Below are 16,919 nucleotides of genomic sequence, written 5' to 3'. Positions count from 1 at the left end.
CTTAAATACTCAACTATTGTTGACCAAGGCTCTAATAGGGAACATATCTAGGGGATGCATGGGGAAGCCAAAGAGCAACTTACCCATCCTTCATGTCCTGCACAAAGGTGTGTAGGTCTGGGTAGCTTCTCTTTCCCCTGCTGAGGGTGAGGCTGGTCTGGGAGGCTGCAGCCTTGCGGGTCACGCTAGTGAAGGTCACCACTGCAGCCTGATGGGGACGACAGAAAGCAGACTTTAGGCTGGAATTCAATCAAATTCGCCATAGCACTGTTAATGCAATGTCTGTTTACGAACTACTGTCTGCATGCACAAACAGAAATGTACACACACACTGTTATCTGGAAGCATTTACCTTTGCCACTCGTTCAGTCTCCTGGGATTGAGATGTCCCGGCTGTTTGTAGATCATCACTCTCCTACATCACACTCTCTCCTTCGACCTCCAGTGTCAGAGTTGATGTGGCTGTCTTCAGATCAACCTGCTTCAACTCACTCTCACCTTTGGCCTCCTAGATTAGAAGACCTTTACTAGCTCAAGCTTTGAAAATTCATTTGTCATTTTAATCTTCAATGCGTCATTAAAACACAAAACACAATACATCATACCTCCTGTGACTGAGATGGGATGAAAACGGCCTGGTCCAACTCACTCTCTCCTTCAACCTCCTGTGACTGAGATGGGATGGCAACGGCCTCGTCCAACTCACCCACTCCTTCAACCTCCTGTGACTGAGGTGGGATGACAATGGCCTCGTCCAACTCACTCTCTCCTTCAACCTCCTGTGACTGAGGTGGGATGGCAACAGCATCGTCCAACTCACTCTCTCCTTCAACCTTCTGTGACTGAGGTGGGATGGCAACAGCATCGTCCAACTCAATCTCTCCTTCAACCTTCTGTGACTGAGACGTGCCATCTGTCTTCAGATCAGCCTCCTGCATCTCAATCTCTCCTTCAGCCTCTAGTGACAGAGTTTGGATATCTGTCTCTAGAACAGCCTCTTCCAACGTGGTCTGTCTCTCAACCTCTCTGTGATCTTTATCAGATCTAGATACAGAAAAAGGAATCTCTCTAAGGTCACTATAATGTGCTATAATGTGAGTGTGAGGATGTGTTCCAATTATAGAATTAGAATGAATCATTCTAGAATTAGAATAGAATCACTCGAATTATATGGTTCCAATACTCTGAGATGACTCGGCCTATCCAGAGGTATATACAGTATTTAGAGAATTTGGCAAACTTTTAGAAAGGACTCCATGTTAGCGCCTTTGAGCCTTTCATTTACCCAATAAGTCAATTATAAAATAGATGTTCAGTTACATATTATTGTTTAAAATGTCAATATTACACATGGGGAGCCAGCTCTCATATGGATATCTTTGATTATACTGTGTCATATAATGTATACATATTGATGTAAATGCAACATAATGCAGATAGATGTCCCATCTCTCTAAATACATGGCTCTGGGCCTACCTCTCCATGTAAATCACTTACCTGTCTTCCTTCATAACATCACCGTCATTGATGGGGTCATCCAGGTCTATGAGGGTGAGGTCATTCCCACTGACCTCTGACTCCTGAAAGACAGGACAAAGTCATGTTTGGATGTCACCTACTGTGTCGCCTTTAGCCGTGTTGAAAACAACTGGGAACTCTCTGACTTCCGACTTCAGTGCGTTCAAGACAACCGGGGGGAAAAAACTAACTCCGACAGGGAAAAATCGTTTTCAACAGTCATCCAACTTGGATTTCCAAGTCAGAAGCAGCGCGGCTTGGCGTGTCATGTTTCGGAGGACTCCTGACTCGACCTTTACCTCTCCCGAGCCCGTTGGGAAGTTGCAGCGATGAGACTAGATCGTAACTACCAATTGGATATCACAAAAAAATGACTAAAAATGTAATTAAATAAAGTCGGAAACTCTGGCATCTTTTTAGAGCTCCAACTTTCCGACCTAAAGACCATGGAAGTCATGATTTGACCAAGATCACTTGCCTTGAAAGCACCATTAACCCAACACTCATTGTCACATCATAATGCATCATATGCATAGAAATAGAATCACCAGAACATCATGTCAGGTGTACAGTTCAGTTTACCAGTCAAATTGCCATGGTCAGAGGCTCTATCCTTTCTAGTGATTCTATTTCTACGGTCACATCATAATGCATCATATCTATGCTTGTGTCCGAAATAGCACCCTATTTCCAATATAGTGCACTTCTTTTGGCCGGAGCCCTATAGAGTGCCACAGTAATGAGTCAAAATCCCCATAAAACCTAGTAGTCAAACAGGGAAATGGTTCCAATCGTTTTTCCACCATACATTTTTCCCATAGTGGATTTTAGAAACACTTAAAATAAGGGCTGTGTTTCAGGTAGGCTTACCATTTTGATAACCGTGAAAATCTCTCTAGGACAAGGTGACTTGTGTCAATATATCCACCTGTATTTACCCCCCCAATAATGAAATGCTAATTAGCTGCTAATGTGGCTATCATAAAGAACTACAAATGCCATTTTTATTTATTTTATTTCACCTTTATTTAACCAGGTAGGCAAATTGAGAACACGTTCTCATTTACAATTGCGACCTGGCCAAGATAAAGCAAAGCAGTTCGACACATACAACAACACATAGTTACACATGGAGTAAAACAAACATACAGTCAATAATACAGTGAAAAATAAGTCTATATACAATGTGAGCAAGTGAGGTGAGATAAGGGAGGTGAAGGCAAACAAAATATATATATAAATAAAAATATTAAAAAAGGCCATGGTGGTGAAGTAAATACAATATAGCAAGTAAAAAAACACTGGAATGGTTGGTTTGCAGTGGAAGAAAGTGCAAAGTAGAGATAGAAATAATGGGGTGCAAAGGAGTAAAATAAATAAATAAATAAATACAGTAGGTAAAGAGGTAGTTGTATGGGCTAAATTATAGATGGGCTATGTACAGGTGCAGTAATCTATGAGCTGCTCTGACAGCTGGTGCTTAAAGCTAGTGAGGGAGATAAGTGTTTCCAGTTTCAGAGATTTTTGTAGTTCGTTCCAGTCATTGGCAGCAGAGAACTGGAAGGAGAGGCGGCCAAAGGAAGAATTGGTTTTGGGGGTGACCAGAGAGATATACCTGCTGGAGCGCGTGCTACAGGTAGGTGCTGCTATGGTGACCAGCGAGCTGAGATAAGGGGGGACTTTACCTAGCAGGGTTTTGTAGATGACCTGGAGCCAGTGGGTTTGGCGACGAGTATGAAGCGAGGGCCAGCCAACGAGAGTGTACAGGTCGCAGTGGTGGGTAGTATATGGGGCTTTGGTGACAAAACGGATGGCACTGTGATAGACTGCATCCAATTTATTGAGTAGGGTTTTGGAGGCTATTTTGTAAATGACATCACCGATGTCGAGGATTGGTAGGATGGTCAGTTTTACAAGGGTATGTTTGGCAGCATGAGTGAAGGATGCTTTGTTGCGGAATAGGAAGCCAATTCTAGATTTAACTTTGGATTGGAGATGTTTGATGTGAGTCTGGAAGGAGAGTTTACAGTCTAACCAGACACCTAGGTATTTGTAGTTGTCCACATATTCTAAGTCAGAGCCGTCCAGAGTAGTGATGTTGGACAGGCGGGCAGGTGCAGGCAGCGATCGGTTGAAGAGCATGCATTTAGTTTTACTTGTATTTAAGAGCAATTGGAGGCCACGGAAGGAGAGTTGTATGGCATTGAAGCTCGCCTGGAGGGTTGTTAACACAGTGTCAAAAGAAGGGCCAGAAGTATACAGAATAGTGTCGTCTGCGTAGAGGTGGATCAGAGACTCACCAGCAGCAAGAGCGACATCATTGATGTATACAGAGAAGAGAGTCGGTCCAAGAATTGAACCCTGTGGCACCCCCATAGAGACTGCCAGAGGTCCGAACAACAGACCCTCCGATTTGACACACTGAACTCGATCAGAGAAGTAGTTGGTGAACCAGGCGAGGCAATCATTAGAGAAACCAAGGCTGTCGAGTCTGCCGATGAGGATGTGGTGATTGACAGAGTCAAAAGCCTTGGCCAGGTCAATGAATACGGCTGCACAGTATTGTTTCCTATCGATGGCGGTTAAGATATCGTTTATGACCTTGAGCGTGGCTGAGGTGCACCCATGACCAGCTCTGAAACCAGATTGCATAGCGGAGAAGGTATGGTGGGATTCGAAATGGTCGGTAATCTGTTTGTTGACTTGGCTTTCGAAGACCTTAGAAAGGCAGGGTAGGATAGATATAGGTCTGTAGCTGTTTGGGTCAAGAGTGTCCCCCCCTTTGAAGAGGGGGATAACCGCAGCTGCTTTCCAATCTTTGGGAATCTCAGACGACACGAAAGAGAGGTTGAAAAGGCTAGTAATAGGGGTGGCAACAATTTCAGCAGATAGTTTTAGAAAGAAAGGGTCCAGATTATCGGCTGATTTGTAAGGGTCTAGATTTTGCAGCTCTTTCAGAACATCAGCTGACTGTATTTGGGAGAAAGAGAAATGGGGAAGGCGTGGGCGAGTAGCAGAGGGGAGGGCAGTGCTGTTGACCGGGGTAGGGGTAGCCAGGTGGAAAGCATGGCCAGCCGTAGAAAAATGCTTATTGAAATTCTCAATTATAGTGGATTTGTCGGTGGTGACAGTGTTTCCTATCTTCAGTGCAGTTGGAAGCTGGGAGGAGGTGTTCTTATTCTCCATGGACTTTACAGTGTCCCAGAACTTTTTTGAGTTTGTGTTGCAGGAAGCAAATTTCTGCTTGAAAAAGCTAGCCTTGGCTTTTCTAACTGCCTGTGTATATTGGTTTCTAGCTTCCCTGAAAAGTTGCATATCACGGGGGCTGTTCGATGCTAATGCAGAACGCCATAGGATGTTTTTCTGTTGGTTAAGGGCAGTCAGGTCTGGAGAGAACCAAGGGCTATATCTGTTCCTGGTTCTAAATTTCTTGAATGGGGCATGCTTATTCAAGATGGTGAGGAAGGCATTTAAAAAAAATAACCAGGCATCCTCTACTGACGGGATGAGATCAATATCCTTCCAGGATACCTCGGCCAGGTCGATTAGAAAGGCCTGCTCGCTGAAGTGTTTCAGGGAGCGTTTGACAGTGATGAGTGGAGGTCGTTTGACCGCTGACCCATTACGGATGCAGGCAATGAGGCAGTGATCGCTGAGATCTTGGTTGAAAACAGCAGAGGTGAGGGGGCGCTAGAGAGCGTGCTATGGAGTAGACGTGCATTGCTAGAGCTCCGCTCAATTTTGAAACAAATTAATATTTATCTTAACCTCTCACAACCTATAACTTCAAACAAATATGACAAAGGGAAAAGGCAACAAAAAAGGGGGCGCTAAACAAGATAATTGGAAGGAGATAGACAACGAACCAATTTCAACGTCGCCGACCCACGAGGAGCTAGCTGAAGAGGCTAGCTTCCAAGAGTTCCCCACAGATCCTACTCAACGTGACATACTGGCGGCCATAAACGCACTAAGCAAGAAGGTGGACACAAGGTTGGCTGATATCTCAAAGAGTATTGGGACTTTGGCCGAAACTGTGAAGGCAACTAAGGGAAGGGTGCACGAGGTTGAGCAGACGACAATCGATCACGAGGCCAGGCTACAGGACATAGAGAAACAGTGCGCAACGTTCAAAAATGACAACAAAACCCTGAAGGCCCGACTGGAAATGCTCGAGTCGCATTCAAGACGCCAGAACATCCGAATATGTGGGATCCAGGAGGACACTGAGAAAGGGAAACCCACTGAATTTGTCTCGGAGCTGATACCGGCATTGCTGGGGAGTGAACACTTCAAAACGGCCATCCTGATCGACCGCGCACACAGAGCACAGGCAACGAAGCCGGCCAAGGGCGGGCCACCAAGGCCATTCATTGTAAGGCTGCACTATCCCCACACCAGGGATCTCATCCTCAAGCTGGCTAGTCAAAAGTTCCCCCTTAACTACAACGGAGCCAGGGTGTCTTTCTACCCAGATCTTACCTTGGAGGTGAGGAACCAACGGAAAGAGTATGATGAGGTACGCAACAAATGCAGGGCGGCCAACATCCGATATGGATTCCTCTTCCCAGCCCGGTTTAAGGTGACAGTCGAGGGATCAACACGTACGTTTGACAACGCAAAAGAGGCCGATCTGTTCTTGACAAGCAAGCTCCCCGGCTGAGGATACAGAACGGCTGTGCCAGCAGGCTAAATGGCCAAATACAGGCCAGGAATGTGTGTGAATTGAATTTCCGGCCTATGTCTTTTCGATCAGAAGATCAGAAATTGGGACTTATATGATAGGTGAGATGTTGTGGCTAATATAGCATTGTTTGGCATGTCATGTTTTAGCGCCACTCACCCCCTAACGTGAGAGTTAAGTTAAGTGTTATTTAATATTAGTTTATATGCGGAGCATCTATAGAGGACGAGTTAGTTCAAGCTTTATGTCTAGACACCCTAACGTTTGTGTGTTAGCCAAGGAGTGCTTCGTTTGGGGAAGTCACTCAGTAAAGGGACGGGAGGGGGGATGGGGTCTGTGTTTTATGTTCACGTTTATTAGTACAGGTGGCATGACAAGCTCCCGCACGGCGGGACGTTTTTCTTCTGGGTTTTGTATGACAGCAGCAATTTGCTTTAAAATAAGAAATGCCACATAGTGACCGAGCACAGAGTAGACCAGGTGGAATAAAGATAGTCAGCTGGAACTGTAATGGATTAGGGCATGTCGTGAAACGAGCTAAGGTTTTTTCTCATCTTAAATCACTGGGTGCTGACATAGTGCTTCTTCAAGAAACTCATATTAAACGCTCCGCGCAGGCCAAGCTACGAGTCGGCTGGATCGGTCAGATATACCAGTCTAACTTTGATGCAAAAGCGAGAGGGGTAGCAATCCTGATAAGGAAAAACATTCCTTTTGTTTACTCAACCTCGATTTCAGATCCTAATGGTCGGTATATTATTGTGGCTGGTACACTGAATTCAAAACCAATAACCTTGGTCAATTTATATGGACCCAACTTCGATGATCCATTATTTTTTCAAAGGGTATTTAAGGCCATACCAAATATCTCGGATACAAGTGTTATTGTTGGAGGTGACTTTAACTGTACGTTAGATCCTCTTTTAGATAAACAGCTATCAAGGTCACTTCAACAATCAAATGCCAGTGTCTGTCTAAATACATTGATGACAAACCTTAACATTGTCGATATTTGGAGACTGACGCACCCAACAGACAGGGATTATTCTTTCTTTTCATCAGTTCATAAATCATATTCCAGAATTGACTATTTTCTGTTGGACTCCAAACTAATTTCAGCAGCTGAGTCGGTTACCTATCACCCCATTCTAATTACGGACCACTCTCCTCTGTCCATGGTGCTGAAACTCGACAATATGTCGACAGGTCGGCGACCGTGGCGCTTAGACGCATACCTGTTGAAAGATGAGGCTTTTTGTCAGTATTTGAAGGAGCAGATTGCCTTTTTCCTCAGTACTAACGACACGGGGGATGTTGACGACTCCACCCTTTGGGAATCTCTAAAGGCTGTGATTAGAGGTTACATTATTTCTTATACATCAGAGAGGAAGAAACGTGCCAATACTAGGCTGAGAGAAATTGAAAGAGAGTTAGGGGAACAGGAGAACGTTTTTAGGACAAATTCCTCGTATACAGTCCTTGAGAAGATCACAAAGTTAAAGTATGAATACAATACCATCCTTTCGAAACGGGTGGGCTCTTTACTTGCTAGAACGCAACAAAGTTATTTTGAACTGGGGGACAAACCACATAAATTATTAGCAAGACAGCTAAGGCATGTACAAGCATCTAGAGCTATTCACAAAATAAAAGACAAGAAGGGTAAAATAGTAACAGATCCGCAGGACATTAATAAATGCTTTGCACAGTTTTACTCAGAGCTATACCAATCAAAATGCGATGCTACTGATCCACAAACTATGGAACGCTTTCTCGCTGAATGTGAACTTCCTAAACTAGACAGGGGGGCAGCTGCCGCACTCGATGCAGGGATAACCTTAGATGAAATTAACACAGCGATAGCACAATTTCCAAACAGCAAGGCCCCTGGGCCTGATGGATATGTAATAGAATTCTATAAGAAGTACTGCGCTAGTCTATCTCCACTTATGCTGCGAATGTTTCAACAATCCAAAGAAAATACCAAACTCCCGCAAACACTGTATGAGGCTACAATAGCCCTGATCTTGAAAAAAGATAGAGATTCCATGGAGATGTCGTCGTATCGCCCCGTGTCGTTACTCCCCATAGAAAACAAGGTGTTGACAAAGATATTGGCAAACCGATTGAAAAAATATATTTCCGACATCATACACCCTGACCAGACAGGTTTTATCCCGGGCCGACATATATACTACAATTTGAGACGCCTTTTCAACGTAATGTATCATGATCATAAAGTTGAGGCAGTGGTAATAGCTCTTGATGCAGAGAAGGCGTTTGATCAGATTGAGTGGAAGTATATGATGTCGGTTCTGGAGCATTTCGGATTTGGAAAGGAATTTATTAATTGGATAAGAATTATTTATGCACACCCAATGGCGTCCGTGGTGACCAATCAGGAAATGTCGCAGTCATTCCGCCTGTTCAAGGGGTGCCGACAGGGGTGCCCTATTTCGCCTGCTCTCTTCGCTATAGCCATGGAACCCCTTGCTACTCGCATTCGGGCATGTGCCGATATAGCTTCTGTTAAAATAAAAGACACACAGCACAAAATTTCCCTATATGCAGACGATGTTCTTTTGTTTTTGTCCAAGCCTAAAACTTCTATTCCACCATTACTTAACTTGATAAACACATTCGGCTCCTTCTCTGGCTACAAGATAAACTGGCAAAAAAGTGAGTTGATGCCAATATCACGGCCTGTGGATATGCAATTTCTGCAATCTACCCCGTTTAGAACAGTGAGGGACAAGTTCACAAGCCTTGGCATTGTAGTGACAAGAGACCTTGACCAGCTATTGAAAGTGAATTGGGACATGAAAATATATCAGCTTAAACAAAATATAGATTTCTGGAAAACTCTGCCTATTTCCTTGGTTGGTCGTATAAACGCTATTAAAATGGTTGTCCTACCCAGGTTTCTTTACCTCTTCCAATGTCTACCCAATTTCATACCACAAAGCTATTTTAAGAAACTGGATTCAATAGTAACTCCATTTTTATGGGATAACAAGGCAGCCAGAATTTCAAAGAAGCATTTATGCAAGTACAAGATAGAGGGGGGCTTTGGCCTTCCTCACTTCAAACTGTATTATTGGGCTGCTAATCTGAACATTGTGTCTTTCTGGAGGGAAAGTTTACCTGCGATGAGACAGAAGGATATGCCTTCATGGCTTTTGATCGAGCAGGCCTCCTGTCAACGTTCCTCACTCCCTGCACTTGTTAATAGCCCATCATATGTGAAAAAAGCCACTTATGACTCCAATCCAGTCATTTGTCATACGCTTAGGATCTGGAAACAGATTAGGGATTTTCTTAACATACCCACTGTTTACATAGACAGCCCGATTAGCCTGAATCATGCTTTCCACCCTGCATTGGATGATGTGGTGTTTTCACAGTGGAGGGAGAAGGGGCTCACAACAATTGGTAATTTATACATAGACGGTCAGTTAGCTTCATTTCAACAATTACAGGCAAAGTTCAACATGCCAACAACACATTTTTTCAGATACCTCCAAATCAGGAATTTCTTAAGGACACATATCCCACAGTATGGCATGAAGCCAAATAGTCCTACATTAGATAGCTTGATCCTTGTCAAACCCCATTCAAAAGGGTCGGTCTCTAGACTGTATGATGTGCTACAGGCCCACATAGAGGTATCCACAGACACCATTAAAAGGGCTTGGGAACAAGAACTTGGTTCAGAAATCTCAAATGAGGACTGGATAGAAGCTCTCAGGAATATAAACCACAGTTCAGTGAATGCCAGACACAACCTTGTACAGTTTAAGGTGATACACAGGTTACACTACTCAAAAGTAAAACTGCATAAAATATTCCCGGACACCTCACCACTGTGTGAGAGGTGCAAGCAGGAGGAGGGGACGTTGACCCACTTATTCTGGACATGCCCTAAATTACATGCTTACTGGGCTCTCATTTTTGATTACTTATCTAAGGCCTTTGATAGAGTTCTAGCCCCAGACCCATTGATCGCTCTGTTTGGTACAGTTGATGGGAATAACCAGGAGGGGAAAGCTGTCTCTCTTTGTACTCTATTAGCCAAAAGGCTCATATTGCAATTTTGGAAATTGGAGACTGTACCTACCTTTGAAATGTGGTTACGGGATTTAGGGAATGTAATCCATATGGAAAAGATTCGATACAACACCTCCAATAGAAGTCCATTGTTTTACAAAATATGGCAGCCGATACTGGATAAATGGTCTAGTCCCGCTTCATAACTGGGCTGACGATCTGCTGCTACTCTGGGCTGTACTCCACTCAATATTTATTTTTGGCTGAACTACACTGCTTGTAATGACTATATGCTGTCTTCTTATACATGTACCACCTAATAGGATTTTGTTTTATTTTGTGTATGTGTGAGTTAACTTTTGTTTTGTCCTCTAAACTGGCCATCCCATCCAACAGTACAATGAATGTCATTGTTTGTATTGCTGTCTTTTTTACTTTATTTTTATTGGAAAATAATAAACATATTATAAAAAAAAAAGAAAACAGCAGAGGTGTATTTGGAGGGCAAGTTGGTTAGGATGATATCTATGAGGGTACCCGTGTTTACGGAATTGGGGTGGTACCTGGTAGGTTCATTGATAATTTGTGTGAGATTGAGGGCATCAAGTTTAGATTGTAGGATGGCTGGGGTGTTAAGCATGTTCCAATTTAGGTCGCCTAGCAGCACGAGCTCTGAAGATAGATGGGGGGCAATCAGTTCACATATGGTATCCAGAGCACAGCTGGGGGCAGAGGGTGGTCTATAGCAGGCGGCAACGGTGAGAGACTTGTTTTTAGAGAGGTGGATTTTTAAAAGTAGAAGTTCAAATTGTTTGGGAACAGACCTGGATAGTAAAACAGAACTCTGCAGGCAATCTTTGCAGTAGATTGCAACACCGCCCCCTTTGATGATGATCATGCTGATCGAGGCAAAGGTAAGAATCTCTTGACTAACTATCTAATGTTAGCTAAATGTAGTAATTAATAAATTGGCAACATTTCTTTAAATTGACAATTCTGTGAACTGTTTAGTGCAAGTTTTAAATTGACACAATACCTGTTAGCAAAGGTGTCAGCTAGAAATGACGTTTAGGAGCTTGCAGGGATTTGTAGTTTTGCATGTCTACTTTGATGCTAATTAGAAATTTCGAATCTGAGAGTAAATAGAGCCAAATGTATTGCTAAAAGTCACCTTGTCCATGAGAGCTTTACATGGTTATAAAAATGTCACACCACGGTAAACCCACATTAAACACAGCCCTTATTTTATGTGGAAAAACGATTGGAACCATTTCCCTCCCTGTTTGACCGCTAGGTTTTATGGGTATTATGACACCTCCACTGTGGGGCTATATAGACGGGTTGGTTGTTTAGCAACAACACTGGCAAGTAACTGTGGGTAAAATAGACAGGGTAAATAGACAGGGTTCGCTTAGAACGTTGACAACATGTAAACTATATTTAGTCTCTAAATGTTAATTGCAAACAAATACATTTGCATAATGAGCACTTGCTAGCTGAGGTTTAGAGTCATAACAAGATACACGCATTCCGGCCATTGATGAGCACGCATGTTTTTCGTGACGTCAGCCAACCAGTGTGTATGGATCTTAGTCAAAAGTAGTGCACTAGCCTACATAGGGAACATGGGTGCCATTTAGGACGGAAATGTGAAGGTGGTGTCATAACAACCTTTGACCCACAACAGATTCTACTGTACCTTTAGCCAACTCTCATGACTCCACCGGCCATAGACTTTGTAGTTTGATATTACAGAATGAATAGCACATAATTTTATTTATTTAACAATATTTAATCCACAGTAATTAATATAAATGGGGATTTAAAAATAATTATAAACTGGGTGGATCGAAACCTGAATGCTGATTGGCTGAAAGCCATGGTATATCAGACTGTATACCATGGGTATGACAAAACATGTATTTTTTACTGCTCTAATTATGTTGGTAACCAGTTATAATAAATAGCAATAAGGCACCTCGGGGATTCGTGATATATGGCCAATATACCAACCACATGGCTAAGGGCTGTGTCCTAGCACTTCGGGTTGCGTCGTGCGTAAGAACAGCCCTAGCCGTGGTATATTGACCAAATACCACAACCCCTTGGGCCTTATTGCTTAAATAACATGCCTACCTTGAACTCTTTATTCTCCATGTCCTTGCAAAATCAGTACATTTCCTTGCCAAAATGCACGCTCCTCCAGCACTAGCGAGAATCACTGAACTGCTCCCGCGGTTTCTCATCAGTTTCAACGTTTATCAGTGATGACGTAACAATGCTGTACAGATTTGACGCACTTCCAATCTCGTGCTGATGCAACGCTCTGTGCGGTTGTAAATTCACGCATGGAAATCCTGCGAGTTGTAAACAAATGTAGGCTACTATTGCCTTTAAAAATGTAATGTTGTGGACGCAATGCAAAATAAAATAGAATACATAACCCACACCGATAACCCAGAGTTCATCATTAAATAACATGTATTACTCATAAAATATACAGCCAACTTCAGATACTGAAAGAATTCATGGGCGTTTCGAATTCAGTCACTATTTCATATGTACGTGCTAGTTTCATCCGTTTAAAAGAATGAAAATGACACGAACAAACCTGTGAACCTCTTGTTGCTGATTTGGTGAACATAGCAAATGTATTGCACATATTTCCAGTTAAAATGATTTTCAAAAAGAGACAAAAACGGGGATTTGAACATGCAATCACATACAAGGATTGAGTGGTTTCATTTTTTGAAGAAGTTAAAGCAAGCAAAACCTGTTAAAAAACATTGATTATAAGACCAAAGACAAATAATATAGATATTTATTTTCCAACAGAAGAAAATCTAATTGCTGCTGTCCTACCATTGGTTTACAGTGTTTCTCCTCTCCAAGGGAGACATGTTTTCCACCTCACATGCCTCGGGATGTATCAGTGCTTTTCACAAACGTTGTAGTACTTAGTGTGCATCATTGTTTTCGCTCATACAGCTGCCCCTACTCTCCTAACCACCCCTTAGTAACTAACGAAGGCATAAAATGATGACATAAATATCACAAGAAAGAACACATGAATTAATCATTTACTTTCTAAAATACTTTCTAGAGGCCAAAGGACAGGTAGGTTTAATAACACAAATGTAATATGTCCCATCAAAAAGTCCTGTTGCTCACATACCGGTATGCAAAACCAGCATCCCAAATGGCACCCTATTTCCTTTAGAGTGCACTGCTTTTGACCAGAACCCTATGGGCCCTGTTCAACAGTAGTGTACTATTCAGTATAGGGAATAGGGTTCCATTTGGGATCATCAAATCTTTACAATTACTCATGAGAGCAAGTACTACGATTTGTTGATTCCCACAGAGCTTAAGACATGAATGATTTTATTAAAATGTTTGTTCATAAAAAATGTATGATTTCCCCTCCTCCCACATGGATTACAGACAAGAGGCTAGGTGCGTTCTGACTGTCTTTGTGTGCGGATAAACAAGACAATCACTCTCATGAAAAATGCTTCTTCCACATCTATTGGTCCCTGTCTGTTTTGCTCTCAGTGAGGTGCTAAAATCCCCTTGGACTACAGGTTATTGCCATCATAAGGTGTGTGTCTGTCTGTTGGCCGGACACTTTCTACCGTTTAGGACCTTTGTGGGTAAAGGTAAAGATGGGGTATAGAAGCAGCAGTTCCTCTGAAGTCCAGTATCTGCTGGAAGGACACCTGGTGGTACGAGAGGATGAGTGTGGGCCAGCCAGCCTGTTGTGCCTCCCCCTCTCCCTCCCTCCTTTTCTCTCTCTCTCAGTCTGAGGGACTCTTAAGGCTCCTGTGCGGACTGTCTCGGTTCGTGCCCTCCCGAAGCTGGCTGTGGTGATTTAAGACACGCTATATTTATGTGTGTATTTGTTTGTGGCCGCCTAGGAGGAAGGGAGGGGAGACATGAATGGATTTGAATAATTCATAATCAATTAAATAATAAGGAATCATAATAGATATATTTGGGCATAATTTATATTCCATGCTAGATGCCACACCAAAGCCATCCCTAGTAGTTCAATGGCCCCATCCCTAGATCAGAACAAGCCTCCCCCTCTCTTTCTGTGTGTGAGCGTGTACATCCAGCTCTCCTCACTACCCTTCTGTGTAGAGCTGTTCTGTGCCATTTGTCTTTGGCTTCTACGCTGGCTCCCTTGTTGAGCAGTGAGTACACACAGTCTGTGTGTCCGCTCAGCACCGACAGCATCAGAGGGGTTCTGATACACAAGACAACAGGTCATATTACAAACTGGTAATAACCAGGCTGAGTCCCAAATGGCAACCTATTCCCTATATCGTACACTACTTTTGACCTGAGCCCACAGGGCTTTGGTTTAAAGTAGTGCACCACGTAAGGTATAGGTTGCCATTTGGGATGCATTCCTAGTGTCAAAATCTCTTTATTTCAGGAATTGTATCCAAAACCCAAATGACTTACTGTCTATTCCCGTCTTGAACGTCCACTGCACTCTGGAGGTCAGCATTTCCAATCAGCAAACGCAAACACTCCGAATGACCGTTGGTTGCTAGAGGAAGATAAACAGAGAGGATATAAGAATGTCAGATGTTTGACCGTTGGTAGCTGGAGGAGGATAAACAGAGAGGATATAAGAATGTCAGATGATTGACCGTTGGTAGCTGGAGGAGGATAAACAGAGAGGATATAAGAATGTGAGATGATTGACCGTTGGTAGCTAGAGGAGGATAAACAGAGAGGATATAAGAATGTCAGATGACTGACCGTTGGTAGCTGGAGGAGGATAAACAGAGAGGACATAAGAATGTCAGATGATTGACCGTTGGTAGCTAGAGGATAAACAGAAAGGATATGAGAATGTGAGATGATTGACCATTGGTAGCTAGAGGAGGATAAACAGAGAGGATATGAGCAGATTGCTGGATGACTATAACCTTCACATGAACAGACAGATTTGTAGAACAGTGGTGTTGGTAGATGACATCCTCATGATGTTAACACAGCAGATAATAAAGAATTTTGGGGCTGAGGCCATCGAAGCCTGTCACCTGCTAGCGGTGTACCTGGCTCTGGATAGAAGTCTCCCCTGTGCACTGATCTAGGATCAGCTTACCCTCCCTAGATCCTCAATCATTAGTGGAGAACATGACAAAAAATGACCTTAGATCAGTGTCTAGTGGGCATGTTCACACTATACCATGTAACATCCCTAGAGTGGACATTGTCGTCCTAGCAACATGACCAAACAAATGGCCATCTTGGTCAGGAAAACTTTTTAATTACAGAAGCTCTATGTGATATCCTATGTGTACCTGCAGCGTGAATGGGGGTCCTCTTCAGGGTGAAGTCTTTAACCAGGATGGAGGCTCCCTGGTTGATGAGGACGTCAACACACTCCACATGGCTTTTTAAGGCAGACAGGTACCTCACGTCTAGATCCAGCAGAGACTGAACCAGGACCTCCATAGCATGGTGGTGGCCGTGGTACGCCTGAATAGAAACACAAACACAGTCTCAAGCAAAGTCCAGTGGTACGCCTGAATAGATATACACTCTTAATATAATCAATGTCCTATAGTAGACCAGTGGTACGCCTGAACAGAAATACAGTGCTAGACCTCTAAAGTAGACCAGAGTCTTTCAATCGGGAGCCCATTTTTGCTCCCGCCCAGCATCAACATCTGAGGTCCCTGCCAAGCGTGGGATTGAGAAACAAACACTCTACTTCTCCTCTGAGGTTGATTAACTCAAATGGCAAAATAAGGAAACCATCATCACTCTGTAGAATATGCATGTATTTCACACTAATCAGGAATAGATAGGAATTTGGTGTGTGAGTCTGTCTGGACAGTCAACTTCCTGTGGAAAATCAACACAATGCCTGCATCCCAGATAGCACCCTATTCCCTATGTAGTTAACTACTTTTTATCAGGGCCTATAAGGATCTGGTCAAAAGTAGTGTACTAAATAGGAAATAGGGTGCCATTTGTCATATGGAGACCACTACAGGAGCAGGTAGGCTTTACTCACAGCGAGGTGTAGAGGGCTGATGGGAGCTCTGACATCAAAGTCGTTTAGCATGTCTGTCCCTGAGGTTTCAATTAGTTGAGGAAAGACAAGGACGGCCAGTTCAGACTTGTAACATATTTACTTGGAAGGTTAGTCTAGTAGCATGTGAAACATGGTAAATCTCAGTGACCAGCCCCTGCAGACATACTGGGGTGTTGCATCCATACCTTAAACAAGCAAGTGTGAGAAAGTTACCAACTGGCACTTACATCTAAAGGTGTTTCACTTGCAATCTGGAAAAAGAACATCAAGAGTGACAATGCGTCCACGACAAACATGCAGCCACACCTTAAAACCTACTGTTGGGGTCTGAGAATATGAAATATACTAATTCATGTCACTGAGGGAGAGAGCTTAATGTATAATGTTTACGTTATGTCAGGTTATGTTATTGTTAGCCATCTGGGATCCTCTGGGATTTTTTGTTTATTTCACCTTTATTGAACCAGGTAAGATAGTTGAGAACAAGTTCTCATTTACAACTGCGACCTGGCCAAAATAAAGCAAAGCAGTGCAACACAAACAACAACACAGTTACACATGGAATAAACAAGCGTACAGTCAATAACACAGTAGAAAAAAAGAAAGTC

General features: G+C 43.0%; 1 protein-coding gene across 1 annotated transcript; it reads right to left on the bottom strand.

Annotated features, from left to right (window-relative positions):
* Positions 1 to 1,494: 1,494 nt before the first annotated feature.
* On the bottom strand, positions 1,495 to 16,342 carry LOC120043102 (serine/threonine-protein phosphatase 6 regulatory ankyrin repeat subunit A-like). Its single transcript, XM_038987825.1, has 5 exons — positions 16,291 to 16,342; positions 15,572 to 15,749; positions 14,721 to 14,808; positions 14,382 to 14,499; positions 1,495 to 1,581 (listed from the first exon to the last, which is right to left on the bottom strand). Exons 1-5 carry the CDS (start codon positions 16,339 to 16,341, stop codon positions 1,495 to 1,497), a joined length of 522 nt encoding a protein of 173 aa, XP_038843753.1. The 5' UTR covers position 16,342.
* Between the last annotated feature and the right edge of the window lie 577 nt (positions 16,343 to 16,919).

This window comes from Salvelinus namaycush, unplaced genomic scaffold, assembly GCF_016432855.1.
Source record: "Salvelinus namaycush isolate Seneca unplaced genomic scaffold, SaNama_1.0 Scaffold87, whole genome shotgun sequence".
NCBI lineage: Eukaryota > Metazoa > Chordata > Actinopteri > Salmoniformes > Salmonidae > Salvelinus > Salvelinus namaycush.
Note: the sequence above shows the minus strand (reverse complement) of the source record. Positions and strands in the feature narration are given on the sequence as shown.

Excerpts from the sequence above, each read along its gene's own strand:
- LOC120043102 (XM_038987825.1), bottom strand. The coding sequence starts at position 16,341 with ATGCTAAACGACTTTGATGTCAGAGCTCCCATCAGCCCTCTACACCTC. Across the intron at positions 14,809-15,571 it reads GACCCCCATTCACGCTGCAG|CAACCAACGGTCATTCGGAG; the intron begins GTACACATAGGA and ends ATCTTCCTCTAG. Across the intron at positions 1,582-14,381 it reads GAACAGCTCTACACAGAAGG|GAGTCAGAGGTCAGTGGGAA; the intron begins GTAGTGAGGAGA and ends CCTGTCTTTCAG.